At 41.8% G+C, this 26,648-nt stretch overlaps 1 protein-coding gene across 2 annotated transcripts in view; it reads left to right on the forward strand.

Annotated features, from left to right (window-relative positions):
* The window catches only part of NRK (Nik related kinase), a 406,388-nt gene that overhangs the window by 346,513 nt on the left and 33,227 nt on the right, over positions 1–26,648 (forward strand). For both annotated transcript variants that reach the window (XM_077484749.1, XM_077484758.1), the window contains one exon: positions 10,742–10,891. In XM_077484749.1, coding sequence (XP_077340875.1) covers positions 10,742–10,891 — 150 coding nt within the window. The remainder of the gene's footprint in view (positions 1–10,741; positions 10,892–26,648) is intronic.

Here is a 26,648-nt window from a genome sequence, read left to right on the forward strand (position 1 = left end):
ATAAGCACAGCCCCCCAAGGATGCCACCAGACCACCAGGGATGCCCAGCACCAGGTATGCCACCCTAGACCACCAGGGATGCCAGTCAGTGCCCACAATGGATGCCAATCTGTGCCCACAATGGATGTCAATCAGTGCCCACAATGGGCATCACTGATTGGCATGCATTATTGTTTGGCACTGATTGGCATCCATCAGCACAAAACCATACAATACAATGTCGCCTATCAGTGTCCATCCATGTCACCTATCAGTGTCCACCCATGCCAACTATCAGTGCCCATCCATGCCAACTATCAGTGCCCATCTATGCCCATCTGTGTCGCCTATCCATGCCCATCTGTGCCGCCTATCCATGCCAATCTGTGCCAGCTATCAGTGCCAATTTGTGCCACCTATCAGTGTCCATCCATGTCGCCCATAAGTGCCACCTATCAGTGCCCATCAGTGCCACCTATTAGTGCCACATATCAGTGCCCATCAATGCCACCTCATCTGTGCCACTTCATTGGTGCCATCTCATCAGTGCCCATCAGTGCCGCCTTATCAGTGCCCGTCAGTGCAGCCCCATCAGTGCCCATCAGTGAAGGAGAAAATGTACTTATTTACAAAGTTTTGAAACTGAAACAAAAAAAACATTTTTTTTTTCAGAATTTTCGGTCTTTTTTTATTTGTTTAGCAAAAAATAAAAACCATAGAGGTGATAAAATACCACCAAAAGGAAGCTCTATTTGTGGGGAAAAAAATGATTAAAATTTCATTTGGGTACAGTGTAGCATGACCGCGCAATTGTCATTCAAAATGCGACAGCGCTGAAAGCTCAAAATTGGTCTCGGCAGCAAGGTGTTTAAGTGCCTGGTATTGAAGTGGTTAACACAAAGCTAACCCCCAATGGCTTGCATCTGAGAGAAATCATTCACACTGTGCTTTTAATGAAAGGGAGAAGGTACCCAACTTTGTTTTTTATTAAAGGAACAGTTACCCTTAGAACCTCTATTTAAGAATAAACTTCTACTAATTAGCCAATTTCTCATCTCCCCGTGTTATGAATAAAGGTAATATGAAGCTGCTGTTTCTGTGCAGCTGTGTTTCCAGAAACCTTAGATGGGTCTTTCATGGGTGTCTCCGTTGCAGTAAACTATCTATAATGTCACAGTCAGTTAATGAAGACTCAGAGTAGCCATTAGCACATGGTAAACACCTTCCTTCAGGAGGCATGTTCAAAGGAACAAGGAAACTGTAATGACCTCCAATAATTAATCCTAGTACAGTACTTTCAAACCCAAATCTTCATACTCCATGATATTTTATAATAATCAGAATAGGATGAGGCTAGGTATATAATTTACTGCAAGAAGTTTGGATGTGTGTGGGGGAGATTTCTCCTAGAAATTAATGTCAGTGGAGGGTATCATCCTAGATTCAAATAGATAACGATAATGTATGTGGTAGGACTTTAAATACCTTTCCAATGAACACAAAAATGCATTAATGTTATAAAAAAATATACCAAATTTTATTTCTACCAGTAAAATAAATGAAAACCCATATTTTATACAACTGTTTGCATATTGATACCAACAGTCATTGTCCACTGCAGAGATACATAACTTTAGTTGAGATAGCAAAGTACAGTAGACGCGTTTCGCGGAAATCCTCGCTTCTTCAGGACCTCCTTTTCTCTTGGACAAAAAAAGAGCCAGAAGAATAAATTCTAGAAATAGAAAATACATGCATCATTTACAAAACTTCAAGACATTTGGTTGTATCAATTAACAATATAAAAAAAACCTCATACAAATGCATAATAACTATCCCCAGAGACAGTGGAAGAGAGCCATAAAGGAGGAAGAAAAAAAAGGGAGAACCACCAAAATACTGTATATGAAAGAATCCATTTGTGAATTCACATTTCACTCAACACATGTCTCTGGAAGTGAATATAGCTGACATAGATATTTTATAGATAGGCAACTCCTATCCTCATATTGATTAGTGGTTCCAAATTACTGCAGTAGGGAATAGACACAAAAGATACGCTCAGCATCTTTCCAAATAACTGTTCTCCTTTATTATGACGCATTTGAAGGTTTTTATAGAGGCGATTCAGTTCGCATTGTGCGCTATACAAGTATTTCATTCATTCATATACACATGATTACGTAGGTATCACATTAATATTACAATTGTACGTTTATGGTAACAAGGGGCGTATCATAGACAGGCTAATTCTAATCAGGACTCGAAAGAATTCAAAACTACTTCTGAAAACATTATTAGTGCCGTGTGCACAGTGGGCATTGTGCAATAGATATAAAATAGAATCCAATTATATACAGAACTTACAAATTTCCATTACATAGCTATAAACAGAATTACCTTGTCTTAACCACTTTCAGACCGGACCAATTTGCTGGTCAAAGACCAGACCACTTTTTGCGATTCGGCACTGCGTCGCTTTAACTGACAATTGCGCGGTCGTGCGACGTGGCTCCCAAACAAAATTGACGTCCTTTTTTTCCCCACAAATAGAGCTTTCTTTTGGTGGTATTTGATCACCCCTGCGGTTTTTATTTTTTGCGCTATAAACAAAAATAGAGCGACAATTTTGAAAAAAACGCATTATTTTTTACTTTTTGTTATAATAAATATCCCCCAAAAATATATAAAAAAACATTTTTTTCCCTCAATTTAGGCCGATACGTATTCTTCTACATATTTTTGGTAAAAAAAATCGCAATAAGCGATTATTGATTGGTTTGCGCAAAAGTTATAGCGTTTACAAAATAGGGATAGTTTTATAGCATTTTTATTAATAATTTTTTATTATTTTTTTTTTTACTAGTAATGGCGGCGATCTGCGATTTTTATTGTGACTGCGACATTGTCGGGGACCCATCGGACATTTTTGACACATTTTTGGGACCATTGTCATTTATACAGTAATCACTGCTATATAAATGCAGTGATTCCTGTGTAAATGACACTGGCAGTGAAAGGGTTAACCTGTGGGTGGCAGTGTAGGGGTTAAGTGTTCCTAGGGGTGTGTTACTAACTGTGGGGGGGTTGGGCTTTCATTTAGTGTACACTGATCTCTGCTCCAATCACATGGAGCAGAGATCAGCGTCACTAGTTGCTAGGAAGAATGGGAAAATGTTGTTTATACAGCATTTCCTCCATTCGGCCGCTCCGTGAGACGATCGCGGGGATGCCCGCGGCGATCGAGTCCGCGGGTCCCGCGACCGGACTCACGGGGGTCCCGACCAGCGCGGGAGCGCGCCGCCGGCGGCGCGCTCCCGATGGCACGGCGGCAACGAATATTGGACGTACATGTACGCCAATATGCCTGCCCGTGCCATGCTGTCGACGTACATCGTCGTGCGCTGGTCGGGAAGTGGTTAAAAATGTTTTGTCCGCCAATTATGTGGTTGAATTAGCCCCTGTGTGGGGGATAATAATGGTCCTATAGTGATGTATTGGAAGCTGAATAATTTTTAGAAAAACTTTGAAACATATGTTGTAGGTGTTATGATTATAAAGTTTACCTGGGGATAGCCGACGTATAGGCAATAGATGTTACTACTTGTCGCATCTGATGAAAAAGTATTCACACCCCTTGAAATTTCCACATTTTGTCGTGTTACAACCAAAAACGTGAATGTATTTTAATGGGATGTTATGTGATAGACCGATACAAAGTGGCACATAATTGTGAAGTGGAAGGAAAATTATAAATGGTTTTCAAAATGTTTTACAAATAAATAGTTGAAAAGTGTGGTGTGCATTTGGTTTCAGCCCCCTTTACTCTGATATCCCTAACTAAAATCTAGTGGAACCAATTGCCTTCATAAGTCACCAAATTAGTAAATAGAGTCCACCTGTGTGTAATTTAATCTCAGTATAAATACAGCTGTTCTGTGAAGCCCTCAGATGTGTGTTAGAGAACCTATAGTGAACAAACAGCACAATGAAGTCCAAGGAACACACCAGACAGGTCAGGGATAAAGTTGTGGATAAGTTTAAAGCAGGGTTCAGTTTTAAAAAAATATCCTAAGCTTTGAACATCTCACGGAGCACTCCATCATCCGTAAATGTAAAGAGTATGGTACAATTGCAAACCTACCAAGACATGTCCGTTCACCTAAACTGACAAGCTGAGCATGGAGAGCATTAATCAGAGAAAGAAGCAACCAAGAGGCCCATGGTAACTCTGGAGGAGCTGCAGCGATCCACAGCTCAGGTGGGAGAATCTGTCCACATGACAACTATAAGTTGTGCACTCCACAAATCGTTATGGAAGAGTGGCAAGAAGAAAGCATTTGTTGAAAGAAAGCCATAAGAAGTCCCTTTTGCAGTTTGCAAGAAGCCATGTGAGGGACACAGCAAACATGTGGAAGAAGGTGCTCTGGTCAGATGAGACCAAAATGTAACTTTTTGGCCTAAAAACAAAACGCTATGTGTGACGGAAAACTAACACTGCACAATATCCTGAACACACCATTCCCATCCTGAAACATTGTGGTGGCAGCATCATGTTGCGGGGATGCTTTTCTTCAGCAGGGACAGGGAAGCTGGTCAGAGTTGCTTGGGGAAGATGGATGGAGCCAAATACAGGGCAATCTTAGAAGAAAGCCTCTTAGCCCTTGTACAGGCGGTCGGACATTCTGACGGAAAATGTCCGATCGGACCATGTTGTCGGATAATCCGACCATGTATGGGCTCCATCGGACTGTTTCCATCAGAATATCCGACGGACCACGTTTTCCAGCTTGGCTATAAAATTTTCCGACAACATGATCCGATAGGACATACTCCGATCATGTGTAGAGAATTCTGATCGGACAAAGTGCCACGCATGCTCAGATCAAATTCCTACACCAAAGCTATTGGCTACTAGCCTGAACGTAGTCCCGAAATAACGTCACCACGTTCTGAACTATCGGATTTTCTGACAATTTTGTCCGACCGTGTGTATGCAACAGTTTTGGATAAAATAAGATTTTGTATGACGGATTTGGTTATCGGAAAGTCCGACCGTGTGTAAAAGGGCTAAGAGTCTGTAAAAGACTTAAAACTGGGGCAGTGGTTCACCTTCCAGCAGTATAATAACCCTAAACATAAAGCCAGAGCTGCAATGGATTGGTTTAGATCAAAGCATATTCTTGTTTTGTTGCTGGTGTTTTGTTTTGAATTTATTTGTACATTTATATTGGGAGTGTGTTACTTGCTGCTTTCATATATTACACATATTACATTCCAGTTGCTCGCAAGACTATCTATTATATTCATGTGTTAGAATGGCCCAGTCAAAGTTCAGACCTAAATCCAATTGAGAATCTGTGGCAACCCCAAAAAGACTTGCAGCTGTAGTTGCAGCAAAAGGTGGTTCTACAAAGTATTGACTTGGGGGGGGATGAATACAAATGCATGCCACACTTTTCACATGACAAAATGTGGAAAATTTCAAGGGGTATGAATACTTTTTCAAGGCACTGTATATTGCAGCTTACCAATTCTGAGATTTGATGGCTGTATTTGTTTTGTTTCCTTTTTTTAGGCTTTATTTCTTCTATTTTAATCTGGTGAACTAGCCAGCAAGTCTATTATTTTCAAAAGCACAACTCCAACAGAATGTATCAGTTTACATAGATGAGACAAACCACTTAACACTGGCAGGGGGGATTAAAATGATTAGCTTGTATTTATTCATGCAAAACCTTTATCCCAAAAGGAAAAAAAAATGTTTGATGTAAGGCCCTGTTCACACCTGAGCAATTTTCAGCTTGAAGCTTGTAGCTCAACATGCCAGATCCCATTCATTTCAATGGACTCTGTTCACATCTGTGCATTCTGTCACCTGAAGCAAAATGCCTGTAGCTCAAACAGTACATGAGTTTTTTGGCAAATTGGAGGCAGATTGGGACCCATAGACATCAATGGGAACGCCTAAAAATGTGCTACATGAACGTTTTACAAGAATTTTGTCCAGTGGCCGCCTGTCCGTAGGGGCCGCATGGGCGGCGCCCCCCCCCCCCCCAATCCATGCATCCGACCCCTAATCTACTTGTAGGGCACCAGAGGCATGGATTTCAATAGGGGGGTCCATGGTCAGGTCCGTCTGTCGCCCTGCATGACCGATGGAGCACCAGCCACCACTGGTTTGTCCCACTTTTTCTGCTCAAACAGCAGCTTTCCACCCCTGATCTCCTCTACCTCTCGCCCCCCTTGTGTTTTCTATTGGCTAAACAAAAACACCAGAAGCTGCAAAATGCTTGTAATGTGCTTCTAAAACGCTTGTAATACGCATCTAAAAATGCTCAAAAACTCTGAAATAAAGATGCCTGAAAGTCACTCTGCTCCGATGTGAATGCAGACTGAATATAAATTGTTAGCTGGACTTTGGCTTCAATTTGTTAGTAGTTCTAAATCTGTCAATACATTTAGCACCCCCCCTGACCAGACTTACAATGGGGCTGTCTGCTGTGCCCCCTGTACTCAGTCCTCCAGAGTTGCATCTCATTAATACAGGAGGTGTGTTACTGACCAGACCTCACTTGAAAGTAGAGTGGAAAATGCCAAAGAAAAGTAAAATGATGCAGTTACCATATGTTATGATTGGTAAGCTGCAATATAATAAATTTTTGTAATACATTATTGGTTTTGTGTTTAATATTGCTTTAATATGATGGTATCTTTTTTGTATATTGGGAAAATATCTACAATTAAAACTAAAATTCAGCGACTCATTAAAGACATTTGTTGAGAAAAAGGCAAAATGTGGCTTCCTTTACCGTTCCTGTTACCCTCTGTTCACCTGTTATAGTTTTGATGGGTTTAGATGGCGCTTTGTGCTAGTCAATTTCTAAGCCTGCTTGAAAACTACTTCTGATTACTTCTAAGTGTCTGGAGGCAAGCAATAATCCAAATTACGGTCCTGTGCTATTTCCTGCCACCTAGTATAGTTTGGTCTTCATAAACAATTGCAGTGTTAGCTTGACTCATACTGTGAATAAAATTGATAACTTTTAGAAAAAGAAAAGGCTGAATGCCACTGTGGAAACAAATTAATAAAATGTATCTGTCATCTGTTAAACAGTTGTATTGTTAAAGGCCTAATAATGAAGTTCTTCATACTGTGAAGGCCTTTTATGTGCTTCTTTTCTTATGTTTTAATTTTTTTTTTTTTTTATAAATGTTTAAAATGTATTTTAGTTCATTTTTATTTTTTCTTCCCTTTTTCGTATTTCTGGTATGGGGTGTTAAGTCCAAATTTAACTGCTTGAAAACCCCCCTCAATTTCATGCATCTCATTGTGTGGGCACTAGAGGGCGCAGTACTCTTCAGCACCATTAAAATATTAAAATGGTGCTTGCTTTTGTGGGACTCTTTGATTTAAAACATTGGTCAATATATATGAGCTGACATTGTTTTCAACGTCTTGGTAATAACTTTATGCCACACTTGTCTACTTATTGATTGATGCTGTAGTTTTACTTTTGCTTTCTTAAATCCCCACCCAAACCCTTAAAAATCTATGTAATATAAATATCGTATTGCCCATTTTAAATAAAATCTGAATACAACAATTGGTGAAAGTATATGAATCAAGAAGAATGTTTTTCGAACACTGAATCATATAGAGGGACCATTGACTACTCCTATGCTCCTGTTACTAAAAGTGTCATGGGGTTAGAGTCAGCTTCCACATCTCCAGCCCTTAAAGATACAGCACTAGATCTGACTAATATGTCAAGACTGGGGAGTCATAGTACTTTATTCATTTTGAAGTGTAGAACCCTTAAAGGCAAACGTTTTGTTTTGTTTATCCAAAATATTTGCTTTTGTATAAAGGTAGGAAATATTAGTGCTTGTTATGTTTGCATTTTTGTGTGCCTATTGAAGAAAAAAAAAGTGCTTCGTTCTCAGTGTGAGAACAAAGTCACTTCCGGCAGGTTACAAAAATATGGCCACCCTAAGGACTAATCCCCTTGTGTTCAGTGGAGAGGGGAGGCTCCTCCCCTCTCCACTGAACACATGGAGAAAGCCAGGAACTAGCTGGGGAGAGTCAAACGTGGCTTGAAGGAGGGCTGTGCTGCTGGGGACACAGATGTGAGAAGGGCCCTGCTGTTCCGCTGGGGACACAGATGTATGGAGGGGCTCTGCTGGGGACACAGATGTATGGAGGTGCTCTGCTGGGGACACTGATGTAAGGAGGGGCTTTGCTGGGGACACTGATGTAAGGAGGGGCTCCGCTGGGGACATTGATGTAAGGGGGGGGCTCCGCTGGGGACATTGATTTAAGGAGGGGCTCCGCTGGGGACACTGATGTAAGGAGAGGCTCCACTGACGAGAACACAGATGTAAGGAGGGACTCTGCTGGGGGCACCTGATGTAAGGAGGGACTCCGCTGGGGGCACAGATGTAAGAAGGGGCTCCGCTGGGGACACAGATGTATGGAGCGGCTCCGCTGGGGACACAGATGAATTGGAGGGGCTCCGCTGGGGACACAGATGTAAGGAGGGGCTCCACTGGGGACACAAATGTAAGGAGGGGCTCTGTTGGGTTCACAGATGTAAGGAAGGACTCTGCTGACGGGGACACAGATGTAAGGAGGGACTTTGCTGGGGGCACCTGATGGCATCTGGTGGCAGGTGATGTGGCAAGTGACATGATCAGGGCAATCACTGATTCTACATTATGGTGAGTTAAATGATTTAATTTTATATTACAATGTAATATTAGAAATAATGTGCTTCAATCACCCTGACACTATAACAACCATGGTGTCGGGATGATTGAAGTGCTAACACCAGGTGTTTGGAATATCTATCTGCTAATTGTTAAACTTTCTAGAATACAATATTTCTATTGTTGTGTAGGATCTGGGCCTGCTGTCCCTCCCTCTCTCCCTCCATCCCTTGTTCATCTCAGACACTAACCACACCACCTTAGAGCCACGCCCACTATTTAGCTGCAACCCATTTTCACCAAGTGGCATGGGTCAAAAAGGAAGGGCGGGGTCTGGTCCCCCCCATCCTAAAACTTCACCAGCTGCCACTACTGACACTTCACATCACCCTGAGTACACCATCCCCACCGCACCGTGAAACATCATGTTGTGGGAATGCTTTTCTTCAGCAGGGGTAAGAAAGCTGGTCAGAGTTGATGTAAAGTTGGATGGAGCCAAATACAGGACACTCTTAGAAGAAAACGTGTTAGCCCTTGTACACACGGTCGGACATTCTGACAACCAAATCCGTTGGATTTTGTCCGACGGATTTTGTCCGAAACTCTTGCATACGCACGGTCGGACAAAGTTGTCGGAAAATCCGATCGTTCAGAACACGGTGACGTTATTTCGTTACGATGGGACTACGTTCAGGCTAGTAGCCATTAGCTTTGGTCTAGGAATTTGATCTGAGCATGCGTGGCACTTTGTCCGATCGGAATTCTCTACACACAGTCGGACTAAGTCCGATCGGATCATGTTGTCGGAAAGTTTTATAGCCCTGCTCTAAAACTATGTTGGTTGGATATTCCGACGGAAACAGCCCGATGGAGCCCACACATGGTCGGATTATCCGACAACATGGTCCGATCAGACATTTTCCGTCGGAATGTCCGACCGTGTGTACAAGGGCTAAGAGTCTGCAAAATACTTGAAACTGGGGCAGAGGTTCACCTTCTAGCAGGACAATGACTCATTCAACCAGAACTACAATGGAATGGTTTAGATTAAAGCATATTCGTGTGTTAGAATGACTCAGTCGAAGTCTAGACCTAAATCCAATTGAGAATCTGTGGTAAGACTTGAACATTGCTGTTCACAGATGCTCTCCATCCAATATGACAGAGCTGGAGCTAATGCATGTCACATTTTTCAAATATTTGTAAAAAATTTGAAAAACCATTTATCTTTTTCCTTCCACTTCACAATTATGTGCCACTTTGTGCTTGTCTATCACATAGAATCCCAATAAAATACAATAAAATACATTTATGTTTTTGGTGTTGTAACATGACAAAATGTGGACAATTTCAAGGAGTATGAATACCTTTTTCAAGGCCCTGTATATCACTTTAATATGGGCAATAATTATATTTTGCTTATTTCTTACTATTATTTAAGATTTCTTGGTATACTGCACCTATTTATTATACACTATTTGCAGCTTACAAGTAAGTATCTTATTGTATCCAGTTGTTCTACTTTGCGCCTAGGGTGACTTGAACTTGGTATACCAAAAAATGTTAACATGTTAGAAGTATGCAATGCACGCAGCCTTCCTATCATGATTTGCTGGCAACAGATAAGCTCACCGCAGGACAATTTTGGAAATGCTCCACACTGCACTGACATATGTTTATATAAATTGCAGAGCATGGTGTTGGACCTGTAGTGTTCTAGAAAGTGTTGTAGAAATCTCATGAATAGAAAAAGAGCTGTCACATGGCCCCGGGTCCTGTTATAGGATTCTTCCCTCACCCAGCACTTTTTTCATCATTTATTACATTAAATGGACTTTCCTTTTTCTTTCTTTCTTTTTTTTTTTTTTTTGAGCCCCAAAGCAAATGAAACACATACCACATTTATGAAACACACAGTAGTGGTAAGGCTGTATTTTTTAATAAATTAACCCTGTAGTTATTGCTGTATTGTGGTGTACTGGCAGAAACCAGTTTTATGACAAGCACTAGTCCTACTTTGTAATACTTCATCATTGTTTTTCCTTTTTTTTAGTCATTTTCATCTCTGCATCAAAAACCTTTATTTGTTGATCTTACCATTGAAAATGGACAAAGACTGAAGGTTATCTATGGCTCTTCGGTGGGATTTCATGCCGTTGATGTTGACTCTGGCACAGTATACGATCTGTACTTACCCACCCATGTAAGTGCTACTTATTAAGAATTTGTGTGTGTTTTATCATGTTTTCCCAAAAGTCAGTAAAATATATCTGTTATTTTCTTGTTGAAATTATGTATAAATGCAAACTACCACATTGTACTGTACATGATGTTCAATGAAGCCATCAAACAGAGACAAAGAACTAAATTAAACAAGGGACAATTATTCTCACAATTCCTGGCTGCCACTGTCCATATCTTCTTCACATTGATCTCTTTTATTCAACACTGTGAGATGTTCTGAATTGATTTCAGTTGATTAATTATTGGTCTTTGAGAGTTCAGACTAGCAACTTGCAGAAACAATGAATGATACCATCTCTGGTATTACAAACTGTAAAGTTTTTAAAAAAACATATTTAATGGTAGTGAATCAAACTCAAGTAGACTTGCTAAATATTTATTCCAAATTGCTTCTTTAGTGCAACTGATGGGGACATTCCTGGCATTTACCCTTAAATCCCTTTCACACTGGGGCCGCCTGTGCGTTAACGGTAAAGTGTCACTCATTTAATGGCGCTTTACTGCTGTTTAAGTGGGACACTTTTAACCCCAAAGAAGGGGGTTAAAAACGTCAGTGTTGCGGCGCTTCCGTAACGCTTTTCGGGCACTTTGGAAGCTCTACCCATTAATTTCAATGGGCAGGGCATTTTGGGAGCGTTGTATACAACGTACCCAAACCACCCCAAAAATGCTGCTTATTATTATACACAATTTATATAACGCCAACTGTTTATGCAGCACTTCACAATGTATGGGGGGGGGGGGGGGGCAACACAATTACAGTACAGTTCAATACAAAAGGTACAGGAGGGCTTACATTCTAAAGGGAAGGGGTGGTGGTACAAAAGTAATAGCTGCAGAGAATGATTTAATGGAAGTGGCTCGAGGACAGTTGTTAGGTGGGTGTGGGATAGGCTTCCCTGAATAAATGGATCAGGGATCTCCTAAAGGTGGACAGGGTAGGGGCATGAGCGGAAAGACCGGGGCAGGGAGTTCCAGAGGATGGGAGAGGCTCTGGAGAAGTCTTGAAGGCGTGCATGGGAGGAGGTAACAAGGAAGCTAGAAAGCAGGATGTCCTGGGAGGAGCGGATGGGACGATTTGGGCGATATCTGCAGATGAGGTTGGTGATGTAGATGGGGCAATGTTGTGGATGGCTTTGTATGCTATGGTTAGCATTTTGAATTTTACACAGTGGGGTAGGGGAAGCCAGTGAAGGGATTGGCAGAGAGGGGCGGCAGTCACGGATCGATTAGTGAGGTATATTAGTCTAGCAGCAGAGTTCATAATAGACTGAAGGGGGGATAGCCTGCTTAAGGGTAGGCCATTAAGGAGAGAGTTGCAGTAGTCAAGGGGGGAAATAATCAAGGAGTGAATGAGTTGCTTGCAGGACTTTTTCTAGCGTCCCACAAGCGCACTGCCGCAGTGTGAAAGAACTCGCGCTTTCACACTCGGGTGGCATGGGAGGCAGTTTTCAGGTGCTTTACAGGTGCTATTTCTAGCGCTAAAACGCTTGAAAACTGCCTCAGTGTGAAAAGGGTCTTAAAGTGTATCTAAAGGTAAAACCTTTTTGTGTTCAGATTTTTATACACTTCCTCTCCTGTGGCCACAACTGGATCTTGAAAAAAAAAGAAAGAAAAAAATGGTATCATTGTTTATTCTTTGTCATTGAGAGACTGCAATACACACAGAGATGCTACACCATTTTACATTGCTTGAACTGCATAGCTAGCAACTGCCTATAAGCAGCTGCATGGCTTTTTAACATCCTCTTAGCTTACTGCAAGAGTTTGAAGGCTGTATTTGGGCCCCTGGGCCCTATTCTCCTGCATAGATTGGCTTGTAAATGATTTGGCTATGCTGCCATTGCTAAGCTGTTAAAAAAAAAAAGAAGCTGCCTGATAGTCATGTTCGCCCTCTGTCTATACATGCTACAAGCATGTTCCAAGCCAGCAACTTGGCAAAAGCCACATAGCCTGGCAACTAGCATTTCATAAATTAATGCAGGCCATACACGGTCGAATTTCGAACGAATTTTCTTTTCAAAATCAGAAAATTTGTTTTTTTTGTGATCCGATGATGCCACCATTGATTTTCGAAATTCGACCGACCAAGCCTTCAATTTCACCTCATGTTGCTACAGAAAATAATTTTCTTGGCTGGGAATCTTCTTTTCTCTCCGGAAATTTTCTTTTCTTATTACGTTTCTCGCACGATTCTCCCATCATTGATTAGAAAATCGTTCGTTTTTCTAAAAATTTCCAACATGTTCGATTCCTCAAATTTTATTTCCGCACGAAAATCGGCTGTTGCTGCAGCGCACTAATGGTGCGAAATTCATACGAAAATTCTTAGATACGATTTTCGAAAGAAAATTCTTTCGAAATTCGAACCGTGTATGGCCGACATTAGTCTACAACAGCATCCAGAATATTTGTTAGTGCAGAGTTCTTTCAAATGTGTGTTACTATTAAGCAGGGCTGGGGCAAGGTTTTTTGACACCCTAGGTGAAACCTAATTTTGCTACCCCCCCTGACTCCACCCCCTTTGCCCTGCCCACGTGTACCTCACATTTTTAATGAAGCGCCCATCAAATGCAGCCCACCTGCACCTATCAATGCAGCCTACCAGTGCCCATCAATGAATGTTTGCTTGTTTCCATTCATTCGGGAGTCAGGACACAGACATAGTGCTCCGCCACTGTGTCTCTGACACTGTGGGGGTTATTTACGAAAGGAAAAGTGCACTTGGAAGTGCAGTCGCTCTAAATCTAAGGGGTAGATCTATAATTAGTGGAAGCTCTGCTGATTTTATTATCCATTCATGTGCAAGCGAAAATGCTGTTTTTTATTATCCTTGCATGTCCTCCTCAGATCTACAGCGACTTCACGTTCAAGTGCACTTGCAGTGCAAAGTAGATTTTCCTTTAGTAAATAACCCCCTATGTGTGAACGGAGTGGCAGCTGCCTGCTGATGCTGAGACTTAAGCCCCATATACACTATCGGATTTTCTGCTGATTTTTGTCTTCAGATTTACCAAAACCATGTAGTAGAAGGGCCTGCCTGATTGCATATAAATTGACACTCCTAAGGTTTGACCTCATATTATATGGTTTTGGTAAATCTGAAGGAAAAAATCTGCAGAAAATCTGATAGTGTGTATGGGGCTTTAGTTGCTTACTGCAGAGAGAATAGAGTAGGAACACCAGTGGCCGGGCGCCCTAGGCAGCAGTGTGCCCTAGGCAGCTAAAGGTGGATATTGCAATTCACTCTCCTGTGAACACCACACTGTTTACACCACACTGTGCTCTGTATGTTACATGCCACTCATTGTTCATGCCTGTGGTGGCCACTAGAATATTCTCTGCATAGAAGGAGAAACCAGCCATAGCTTTGACTCACATGACTGGACTTTGCTACTTCCTGCACTTTTTTAATTAATTAAAATAAATACACCTTCGCTTGATTTAGAGTTCCCGAGCAAGAGAAGCATAAGGCACATTTGTAAAGCATACAGCAAAAAAGCCCAAAACACCACTTTATAAACTAGTGTAATGGCTGCTGTATTCTTTATAAATACACTCATAGTGCATAGTGCTACAGCAGATTAGTTTGTACTCTTGCTTCTCTTATGCCGCGTACACCTGATCGGAATTCTCGTTGGAAAAAGCTCTGATGGTTTTCCCAACGGAATTCCGACGGAATTCGGCTCAAGCTGCCTTGCCTACACATGTCACATCAAATTCCGATTGTTTATAACGCTGTGACGTACAACACGTACGACGGGACTAGAAAAAGGAAGTTCAATAGCCAGTAGCCAATAGCTTCTGTCTCGTAGTTGAATCTGGGCATGCGTGATTTTTGGCCTGTCGGAATTGCATACACACGATCAGAATTACCGATGGGAAAGTTTTTCCGTCTGGAAAATTGAGAACATGCGATCAATTTTTTGCTGGCAGAAATTCGGACAGCTAAATTCAGATGGAGCATACACACGGTCGCAATTTCCGGTGAAAAGCTCTCATCTGTCTTTTTCTGTCCGGAATTCCGATCGTATGTACGCGGCATTAAAGCCCAACTTCAGGATTTTTATTTGAAAAAAACGCTCTTGTTGCAGTGCAGCCCCCCCCCCCCCCACACACACACACACACAAGGGTTAAATGCTTGATATCTCTAGGGGTTAAAGTACAAGCTATAATACTTATCGTAAATCCCCACTCCAGCTGACTCCAATGCTCTTGGTCTGCTTGAATCTTTGATCCATGGGCAGAGCCTTGGCATTTTTACGTACAGTACAGGGTACAGGGACATTAAGGCCCCATGCATACTAGGTGTGTACCCAGCTATTCTAAATGCCTTTCTCCTAGCAGGAGAAAAGTGGCATTAAAAATGCTCCTAAAGCCATGTTTTTGCAAGGGTGTTTAGGCACGTTTAAAGCGGGAGTCCACCGGGACTCCGCGTTTTTTTTTTTTTTTTTTTAAAGCCAGCAGCTACAAATACTGCAGCTGCTGACTTTTAAATAGTGACACTTACCTGTCCAGCGCGCCCGCGATGTCGGCACCCGAAGCCGATCGCTCGCTCGGCTGCCGGGTCCCGCCGCCATCTTGGGTATGGGAATCAGGAAATGGAGCCTTTCGGCTTCATTTCCCGGTTCCCTACTGCGCATGCGCGAGCCGCGCGGCGCAATCCGGACGGTCCCCGCTGCCTCTGGGAGCTGTGTGTTTCCCAGCAGGCAGCGGGGCACTTGCTGAAGGGGGCGGGCGCTTGCGGAACGGGGGCGTAACGTACGCCCCGTTCCGCAGAGAGCTAGCCCGGAAGTGGGTGCAGTTACCTGGATTATCCAGGTAACTGCACCCCCCTCCCCCCTGAAAGGTGCCGATTGTGGCGCCGGAGGGGGGGGGAATTCCGATGAGCGGAGGTCCATTTTAGGGTGGACCTCCGCTTTAAGGTCATCAAGCACTTGGGTGTTCATTTCATTGCCCAGAATGTAAATTTATTATGGCCTTTGAAATGAACGAATACTAAAAATGCTTGATGTGCCTAGTGTTAGCATGTGTTTAGGCGTGCTGGGCATTTTTTTAGCAGTGAAACGCGTCTCTCCTAAATGGGTTGGTTCTGGTGGGGCATTTAGAGGCAGAGAAGAAAGTCAAAAGCCCCCTAAAAGTGGCGTTTGACACCCAGTGTGCATGAAACCTCACACTGCTTTGTACAGTGAGGAGGCTTTAATAATAAATGTGTGTAAAGCTTCTGTTTCTTATGTCTTTAAAGAGAGTATATCTGGATAAGGGAACATTTGTATTTCAAAACACTCACACACCAAGGAATTCACTGGAACATTTTTCATGGTATTTGTAGCTGGTGATAAGCTAGATCTGTCACCTAATATTTTTTTATAAAATAACTTGGAACATTCTGAGCACAGCATTTTGACATATCCCCATTGGTAGTAATAAAGGGCTTGGTGCAGATTTAGACTGCTTTTGATGGTTTACTTGTGTTATGTTCTGCAACTGAAAGTACAAATGCATTGGTGACCTACTTTAATTCTCCATTTACTGAATATGAACATCTTTTAAGGTTACTGGTCAAAATACTGGGCCTTGTACTCAGAGCCGTCTTTAATATTGATTGGACCCTGGGCAAAAATTTTCTTGCACCCCCCCCCCCCCCCCCCCCCATGCAGTTTTGCTCTCCACCTGCTCTGAGACATACAATAAATTGCAGCTAGACTTAAAATTAGTTTACTGTATCAGATCAGGCAGCAATTGAGATTGGTTACCAGCGGTTACAGCATATCATTACTGCTTAATGACTGGTTGCTAGAGGTTACAGCACACATTACGGCTCACTGATTAGTTGCTTGAGGTTACAGCAAATGACTTCTGCTTGTTAATTGGTTACTAGAGATTACTGTAAAGTAATACTGCTCACTGATTGGTTGCTGGAGGTTACAGCACATCATCTCCTCACTGCAGGGGAGCATGATACACATATGAATGCCACCTTTATTTACATATCAATGCTGCCGGCCGCATCTATTTACTTAGTAATGCCGCCACTATTTACATATGAATGCCGGTTATTTACATGTAAACACAGGGTCTGCAGGTGAGTCATCTGTACACAACAATAGGGTAGAGCTGGGCAGCATTAGTACCATCACTTCACACTGAGATGTTGGGACTAAAACTTCAAGGGACAAGGGAATTTCCACTGGGATAGTTGGCAAGTATGAGGCAGCTGCTTTGGGCCCCAGAACAATGACAGCTCCCAGGGCAGCTGCCCCTTTTGCCCTGCCTTAAAGACGGCCCAGCTTGTAATAGATTTTAAAATGCACTATAAACATGACGCAAAGCCTGATTTGTTGTTATAGGCAACACAGACTGCTAGTCTGTCAGATACTTTTGCTCCTAAAATGGAACATGGAATAAAGCACTCTTTTATCCTGAGCGCTCTATAGAGTAGATGGGTTCAATTATCTGTCAGGTGTTTATTGCTGCCTGAAGTCTCATTGGAGAAATGTTCCCTTCACAGGACAGGAATTTCGAAATTGCCAATGGGAACCCAGACAAAAATAAAAAGCTGATGGAGGATGTAGCCTTCAGTCATTCTGTTATTGCTGTCTTTTATTTTATTTTATGCAACTGTGAAAACATCACCAACACAGAATGTGTGAGGTAACACCCTGCAACAGGACACAGACAGAAAAAAAAAAGATATTCCAACTCTTCACAACGCTACTGAAAACAAAGCCTATTGGCTAGAGTTGCATTTCAAGCCCCAGTGTGACTGTTCAGATTCAAGTAGCTTTCTACTTAATCCACAAATGAGCTTATGTGACGATTAGATCCATGTGTGTTTAATTACGCTATAGATATACAAACATTTATTTACTTCATTAAATACTTTACTAGGATTTCGGTGTATTTTACAGCCAGCAGTGAACAATGCAGAGCAATTTTTATGCAAATGTATGGTATATAATTGATTTACGTGCGTTTAATATTTAAAGAACTTCATGAAATACATTAACATTCTTATTACTTAATCATTCCTTTATTCAGGGGCATTGCTAGTTGGCAAAAAGACCAGGGACTTCAGCCTGAAGTCCGAACCCGGCACCAGGGGGTGTTACCTACCTGATGCGCACTGACCTACCTGACACACACTGACCTACCTTACTTACACTGACCATTACACTGACCTACCTGACCTACACTGTGTAATAAATAATAAAGGAAAGCACTTGAATCCACTCAAAAATCTAATTCAATTTAGAGGATTTTTCCGTCAATATGATAGGCTTCCTTCCCAGGAGCACAAACGTATTATAGAGGCAAACAATGAGGGAGGATGTGAGACCATAGCGGGCTCATGAATGAATTGAACGAATTTGTGAGCCTGCTATGGTCTCACATCCTCCCTCATTGTTTACCTGACATACACTGACCTACCTGACATACACGAGATACACTGACCTACCTGACCCACACTGACACGCACTGACCTAGATGACCAGACTTCAGGTGATGTGACCTCTTCCTGCAGCTCAGCCATAGTGTGCAGAGGCCCATCACAGTAGAGTAGACAGCAGGCACTCCAGGCAGCCAGAGCCATGACAGGAGAGGAAATCCGCCAGCCCGAGCGCCGAGTGGGGATCTTATCACAGTGGCACGGTGGCCGCATTGTAATTCCCACCTTCTGGAGCCTGCAGCCCTTATGATGTCACATGTCCCGCGGTTCTGGCATTGGACCAGTGGGACATCCATCATAGGCGATGCAGGAGGCAGGACCTGCTATGTTACTCTGCCTTGCTTGAGGTCAGATCAGTCCCCGCTTGGCCACAGGGGATAATAACAGAACTGTGCATGCCCGAGACCCGGGGCTTTCTGGGGACCCACTAAGGGGCTCCGGCCCCCCTCAGCCCCCCCCCCCCCCAACACCACTGCCTTTATTAGTAAAAAATAATTTATGATCTACATTCATTTTATTTATTTAATATATTTATAATTTATTGCGATAATTAAAAAACACATTAGTTGCTAAGATAACTGAATACAATATGGGCAATTTAAAATTGTTGGGAGCTGCCGGTCACGGCACAGGGCTCTGAAGGAACAGCACCAGTGGCCGTCCCTTCAGAGCGCATGCACCAGTGATGTCACTGGCTGCATGTACAGTAAATATCTCCTAAACGCCACATGTTTAGGAGCTATTTACATTACCTATAGGTAAGCCTTATTATAGGCTTACCTATAGGTAAAATTCTAAGCTATATGTGGTGTTATGGAACAGTATGAATTTAATCAACAGCCTCAGTACAGTGTACACTGGCAACGTATAATTGGCTGTGGAATTTATTTACGTTTTTTTACAATTAGCTTGACTTACATACAGCAGCAGCACTCAAATTTGATTTATTAAAATTTTTGGTAAAAAAAAGTTTTTTTCATTTCATTTTAGCAGCGATGCATGCTTCTTGATTAAGTATTAGGCCCACTTTGAACAATGGATACAAATTGTGCAGTAGTTTGCTGAGGCTAGCCCTGTTAGTACTAATTCAAAACTGTTCTGCCTGCTAGCTTCTATAAGATTCTTATTAAGAAGAGACGGCAGATGCATGAATGAATGTGTATTTGCTGACATGTACAGAGAAAGTTTAGGCAGCAGTTTTGCTGAAAAAATTAAAAGAACGCACATGGCACAGCAATGTTAAATTGATCTTTCTTTTTGTTTTTGTTTTTTGTAATTGTCTTTTTATTGAAATTCTGAAACATAGAATATGCCACACAAAACGTAAAGTGAAGATACATCATAAAGTTTGCTCATAGAAGTAAAAAGGAAGTAAGTAGCAAGTGGGCTTGCATTACAAAGTAATATACAAAATGGGGTACAAGGAAACAGGTCAATACAATCACATAAGTCAAAGTGTTGCAGGTTATGTAACAGCAATAGGACGTGGCTAAATGTCAGTTTTGACCAATACATCAACGATGACAAATATGGTTCAGGTAGTCAATAATTCAATTCAAAGCAGGTAGAGGTTAATGGAAATAAGAAAATCATATGAAAAAAACAAAGAGAGAAAATAGAGGACTAAATCAGGTCATCTGTAACCAATTAGCATATATATATACACATATTGTCACGTACCTGATGGTTTTGAGCCCGAATTGCAGAGGGAGGCCTTCCTTACGGCTCCCACTCTTGGCCCCATGGTAAGGTAACAGAAGACACAGGAGTAAGAAGGGGAACGGGTGCCTTGCAGGATCAACAGACCGGAACGGATTAACAGACTGGATCAGCATAGCAGACTGGGTCAGTGTAGCAGACTGGATCAGCTCAGCAGACAGGATCAGAGTACCAGGCTGGATCAGCTCAGCAGACAGGATCAGTTTAGCCAACTGGATCAGCTCAGCAGACAGGATCAGTGTAGCAGACTGGATCAACTCAGCAGACTTGATCAGCTCAGCAGACTTGATCAGCTCAGCAGACTTGATCAGCTCAGCAGACAGGATCAGTGTAGCAGACAGGATCAGTGTAGCAGACAGGATCAGTGTAGCAGACTGGATCAGTGTAGCAGACTGGATCAGTGTAGCAGACTGGATCATTTTAGCAGACTGGATCATTTTAGCAGACTGGATCATTTTAGCAGACTGGATCATCTCAGCAGACTGGATCATCTCAGCAGACTGGATCAGCTCTTATCACAGGTAAAGTCTCAGATTAGGTTTTGGGCGCACAACGCTGTAGAGCAGACATCGGGGACTGTCTGCAACAGGCAGGTTTAAGTAACCCGCCTGGCGCCAACAGAGGCGCACACGATTGCGCACAACAGGAACTGGAGCGCCGGGTACTGGCAGGATCTTCATGACACATATGCTTGAGGTTGTGGTTATAAAGGATCCAGATAATGTGAGCCAGGTGAATCATCAGGGGCCGTGGGAGAAGTTTCCAAATAACCATATGGGGAGTTGTCCCAATAAGACCAGGTGCGATCAAAGAGGTGTATTTGGTCTCACAATTTAGCAGCAAGATATCTTAGATGATGTAGATCCGCCATGTTACTGAAAAAGCCAGATAGAGTTGGAGGGTCTGGCGATCTCCAGTGAAGAAGGATCTGTCGCTTAGCCACTCTTAGGGTGTGTGTAAATCATTTTCTTTGCGTGCTTGGGCATTCTGGGATATGGTAGACCCAAGTATACTGTGCAGTGGACCTAACCCTTAGACCCCTTTCATACCAAGGCATTTTGAAGGCGCTATAGCGTTAGAAGTAGCGCCTGCAATCCGCCCTGAAAAAGCTGCATCATTGTCTGTAGTGTGAAAGCCCTCGGGCTTTCACACTACAGCGGTGCGCTGGCAGGATGTCAGGGAAAAGTCCTGCCAGCAGCTTCTTTGGAGCGGTGAAGGAGCGGTGTGTTTACCGCTCCTCCACCGCTGCTCCCCATTGAAATCAATGGGGCAGCGATGTATTACCGCTGGCAAAACGCCGCTATTGTGGCGTATTGACGGTGGTTTTAACCCTTTCTTGGGCACTAGCGGGGGTAAAAGCGGGGGTAAAAGCAAATCAAATAAAAATAGCGGCGTTTAACCGCCCACGCTATGGGCGGTGTGGTGTGAAAGGGCTCTAAGGAAACATCGAAAACTTGTTGGAGCACTCAAAATATCTGTTGACGGTATGTGTGTATCAAGGGGCATTGCCGAAATATATGAATTAATGTTCCTGTGTATTGCCCACAGTGCCAGCAATGTTGCCGAATAGAACAATCAAGGGCATTTAGGACCTTAGGCATTCTATACCAAAATGTTAAGACCTTATAATTAGTTTCCATATGAAGGAAACAAATTGAAGATTTAGCAGTGGCTGCCCAGATTTTGTCCCATTGTGCTAGGGATATGGGACAGTGGAGGGCAATCTCCCACTTTTTCATATAGGCATGTTGGTATCCCTGAGGCTCGGGTAGAGTTATATAAAAGCTTACAAATAATAGTAATTCATTTCCCTTAGGCAGGACCTTAGCAACAAATATGCTCAAAATCTGTGGGATGTTGTAAAGGCAATGAATGCTGTTTGGATAGGAGAAAATGTTTAACCTGTCAATAAGAATAAAGCATATGAGCTGGTATTTTTTTTGTGGAGGTCAGGTCGGAAAAAGTTGTAAACTTGCAAGAAGTTGGGTGAAGGAAGTGTCTAAGCTGGAAAAGTTTAGCCTGGGCCCAGGGAAACATTTGCAAGGGAGACATTTTGGCAGGTAGTTATGGTTTGTATATGACATTAGCTAGGCAAGACATTGGAAATTGATCATTTTGAATAGCAAAGCTAGACCTAAATTTACTAGAGACAACGAACACAGGCTGAAGTTTTACTACAAGAATTACGATTCTGCAGAGTGTACATTGGCGTCAAATAAGCCAGGAGCAAGATAAATGTAATTAGGCATAATAGGCTCAAATGGTTTATGCTGAGCTTTGTTACTTTATATTTTGGGATAGGGTGTTGTTGGTTTAGGTTTGCAATGTGCTTGCATTTTTTTTTTCTTTCAAATGGTGCAGAACAAAAGGCAATCCTAGGAGCAGATAGTCAGTAAAAAGTGAATGCCGTTCTTTCAGCAAAGAGGTTGATAGATGACACTGTAGCTGCTCTGTGCCCCCCCCCCCCCTCCTTTAATCATGAGGGGGCTGGCTTATCCAAATGCTCCCTTATTGGTGTAAGTCTACTGGTCATAGTTCAAAGGCTCAAAGGCCTTGCAGTGCATTATGGTTTGCATCAAAACCATGGTAGTGGCAAACCCCACCCTCATCCCTACTAGAAAGTGAATGGGGCATAAGCAAACGATGAGTGCCAAACCAAATGATGGAGTCCAAATAACTTTAATTGTTCATAATGTTGCATAAAACAGCCAATGTTGTTTAGGGGCCAAAAATGCTCCCCTCTTCAACAGGGCTACAAAATTAATATAGATATAAACATTTATAAAAACAAGGTAAAGGGATAAATTCCCATTTATCTACATCAAACAAACTTGATTGTATATAAAATGTGAAAGGAAAACCTCTACGTTTAAAGCCAGATTCCAGGTATAATAAACCGGCTTTGTTGAGTCTTACATTCTGTTGTCTCAAATCCAGCCCCAGGTGCAGTAGGGTTTCATTACACATTACACAGGGGTCAAGTCCTGGGGAAAAAAGTGTGGGAACTCCCACCCAAGATCCACTCCCCCACCAAAAAAATAAAAAATATGATACCCTCATATGCACGAACGCTTCAAAAGTGGTATTTTTCATCCAATTTTCCTATTGTTTGTATGAACTTAACATTTAGTACATAAAAAAACAAAACAATCCTCAATAAACATAAATCCAGTAATTCTCTGAATAATCAGCATTCATTCATTGTGCTTCCATGCAAATGTGAACATCATGTTCTGATCTTTATTGGGGAATGTTATTTTGTATATAGAGTGTTTATGTGGTGATTTTACACTTTTCATTGAACAGAGTTTGGATAACACAGGGTTAAATGGAAAGGTCATAAATGAAGTGCACATTATCTGAACAGAATGCTTGGGGAGATAGTGATGTGTTCCTGCTTAGGAGATGTATGTTAGCTTGGGGGGGCTGCAAACTCTGCAGGGGCTCCAACACACACTCGCTGCTATTCCAACCCTTCACATATTTCCACATAAACTTCCCTCCTGGCATTTAACTTTGCCAGGTATTGTGCTCAGCTTACCACCCCAAACTGATGTTCCTCCCTCAGCTCACCTCTCCCTGCATGTCCTGTGAGCAGAATAGCTGTGCTCCTCCTCTGGGTTCTCTCATCATATGGCACTGAAGATAGAGGAGGGGGGATTCAGCGGGACACACAGAGCAAGTATGCAGGACAAGGGGGGGAGATGAGGAGACAGAAAATCAAGAGGGGCCGGCGGGGAGGAGCATCACGAGAGGTCTGACTAAATACAATCTCTTAGCAGCAGGGACCTGATCTACCCATCAGCTAGCTGTGATTGACAGGTAGATCGAAGCGAAAGCTGTCATGGGGCCCCCTACTGGCAATGCCTGAATGGTCAGGTGTGCGGCACTTACTATTGCGAGCTGTGTCGGTGGCTGCTGGTGTAGCACCTGCCACACACCTTGCATACTTCAAAGTCTTGCAGGACACGGCTGCTAATGGGAACTGAGTTCCTGTTGTGGAAAAAGTACAGGAACTCCGTTCCCGTGAGTTCCCGCAGGACTTGAGCCCTGACATTACAGTATGCTCTTTTGCATGCTCCCATTGCACTTTCAGTCCACTCATATGTAAGCTCTGCAGATCCTGTAGGCCCCAGCAATATGGTTATGTCTCCTACTCCCTCTCTTCCAGGGATTTCTGTAATGTAGAAGAGAGCCTGCATGCCAGAGGGTGAGGGTAAATTTCAAATGATAAAATGACACAACATTTGTTTGATGCCACTGCTCACACAATATATTTTGCCTCACTGATTTCTCACAAAATGAACAAGTTACATGTTACACATCTGTTCTTCTACAGTATATCACTCAAAGCATTTCTACCTAGAGCTGTCCTTTCTTCATCCTATTTTTGACATACATTTTTATTATTAATATTTAGTACAGATCTATCTTATAATCAATTTTACTAAGTCCTTTTAAACCTTGTCAAAGTTACTGAGTTATGTCTTCCCATTTGATATGCATTGATATAACTGGGATTTTCAACTTTCATTATATCACCACTTTATATATAAAAACTTAAAAGGTAACTTTAAAAAAAAGAAAATAAAGAAAAAAATATAACATAAAGTATACAACTGTGACACAAGTCATATTGTAATTGAATGTTATTAAAAATTACCTTTCCTTTTCAATCTGCAGCTCTGTAATTTTCTGAAAATGCAATGCAATATGGCTACCTAGAGTTGTTCTGTACACAGCATGCACATCGATTTCTATGTTTAATATGCCTCCACAGGGAGGCTTTCTGAGTGTGGCTCCCAAGGACATCAGTAATAGTCATTTTACCATATATGCTTCCCTAACCTCATCCAAATTCCTCTTATCCAAACAAAGATATAAGTAATATTTTTTATTTTGTGAAAATTGTAGTTTGGACTCTTATGTGAATTATCGTTTAATAACGCAGCCAATTAAAATAATTTTTCTTCTCCAAAAATTCTCGTACTATGTAATCTTTTTTTATTATGCCAATTTGTTATCAAAGTAATTCTCCACCAAAGCTATTTTTTTTTCTCAGTTGTTGTTAAAGATTTGTCAAGTGTAGGCGTATGGTTTAAAACATTTTTTTTTTATGAGGTTTTTGGAATGGGTCCAAATCTGAATCCAGATAATCAGAAGCAGTCAGCTTCCATCTCTCATGTGAAAATCTGCCCTGATACTTGACCTCATTTGAGTCTTTAACGGACAGTGCAGGGTTATAAAGTTGAAGCTGAAGAGTAGACTTTCCACATCCGATTCACCCTGCTGCATGGGCTCCCCTGCTGGCTTGGGCCCTCTACAGGAGGGACTGGTGATACCCCCTTATTTATGGCCATGTCCCTAATTATACTAAAAGTTGCTTGTAAGTTAAACCTTTATGACCACCCCCACCCCACTTTTTTTTCACAGTACAGACAAGTAAATGTAAATATGGTTAGTGAGCCTAGGAAATCAAGTAGTGTGGAATATATTTCTGTTTCACTAACAATGCCATCATTACCTGGATTTCATATAGTGTTTAAAGCTGGCAATAATTAATTCAACATTCACAGTTTTTTTTTTTTTTTCTCCTTGACCTGGGTTGTTAAAAATAGAGCGTTCAATAATACTAGACATATTTCACAGAGAAATTATGTCCTTAATTTAAGGCTCCCCTAGGAGATTACCACTCATTTGTGCTTCTTCTTCTTTTTTTTTTTTTTTTTTTTTTTTCTTTTTTTTTGGTTTGATTCTTCTAAAAATAAACATCTCTCCTCCCTGTTCATTATCAAGGATCTGATATAGTGTAAATCCTCATAGCTCTGTTGCTTATCGATCAGATTTTTTCTTAAACGAAGGGGTCATCTGATATTCGAAGTCTTTGCAGAATCTTTAATTGCTGCATCACCCTATCCTGCAGAGCAGTTCGTCCTCAGAAAGACAGCTTTTTTTTTTCTGTTACGTTGAATGTTTTTTTTGTTTTTTTGTCTTCTGCGATTATCTTTTTGTTTCATCTGCTCATGAAAATACCAAGGCAACGCATTAAGATTTCTTTACAGCTCTGGGTACCAGTGTTGGTATTGCGGATAGTGATGGCAGAGAGATGGACTACAGAATTTGGCCTCCCCTTATTGTCTCTGGCAAGTACATTTACCACTTGTTACTCTCAACTGAAACTTTGCAATGCTTTACTTGTAAACACAGATTATAGCTATGACTGGAGAAAGGAGTATGTATATGTACTGCATATTTGTTCATTCAGGCTTTGAATATTATGCAGAAGATTCCATACTGTGGGTTAATAAAATGTATTAGTAGTTTGGGAAAATACTTGGTGGTCCAACAAGAAAATATACATTTAGATCTCTCAACAAAATTGACAAGCTGAGGTTGATTTACTAAAACTGGAGAGTGCAAATGCTGGTGCATTTCTGCATAGAAACCAATCAACTTCCAGTTCTTCAGTTCTAGCTGAAGTTAGAAGCTGATTGGCTACCATGCACAGCTGCACCAGAATTTGCACTCTCCAGTTTTAGTAAATCA

Source organism: Lithobates pipiens, unplaced genomic scaffold (genome assembly GCF_037356315.1).
Source record: "Lithobates pipiens isolate NorthernLeopardFrog02 unplaced genomic scaffold, aLitPip1_a1.2 Scaffold_1, whole genome shotgun sequence".
In the NCBI taxonomy this organism is placed as follows: Eukaryota; Metazoa; Chordata; class Amphibia; order Anura; family Ranidae; genus Lithobates; species Lithobates pipiens.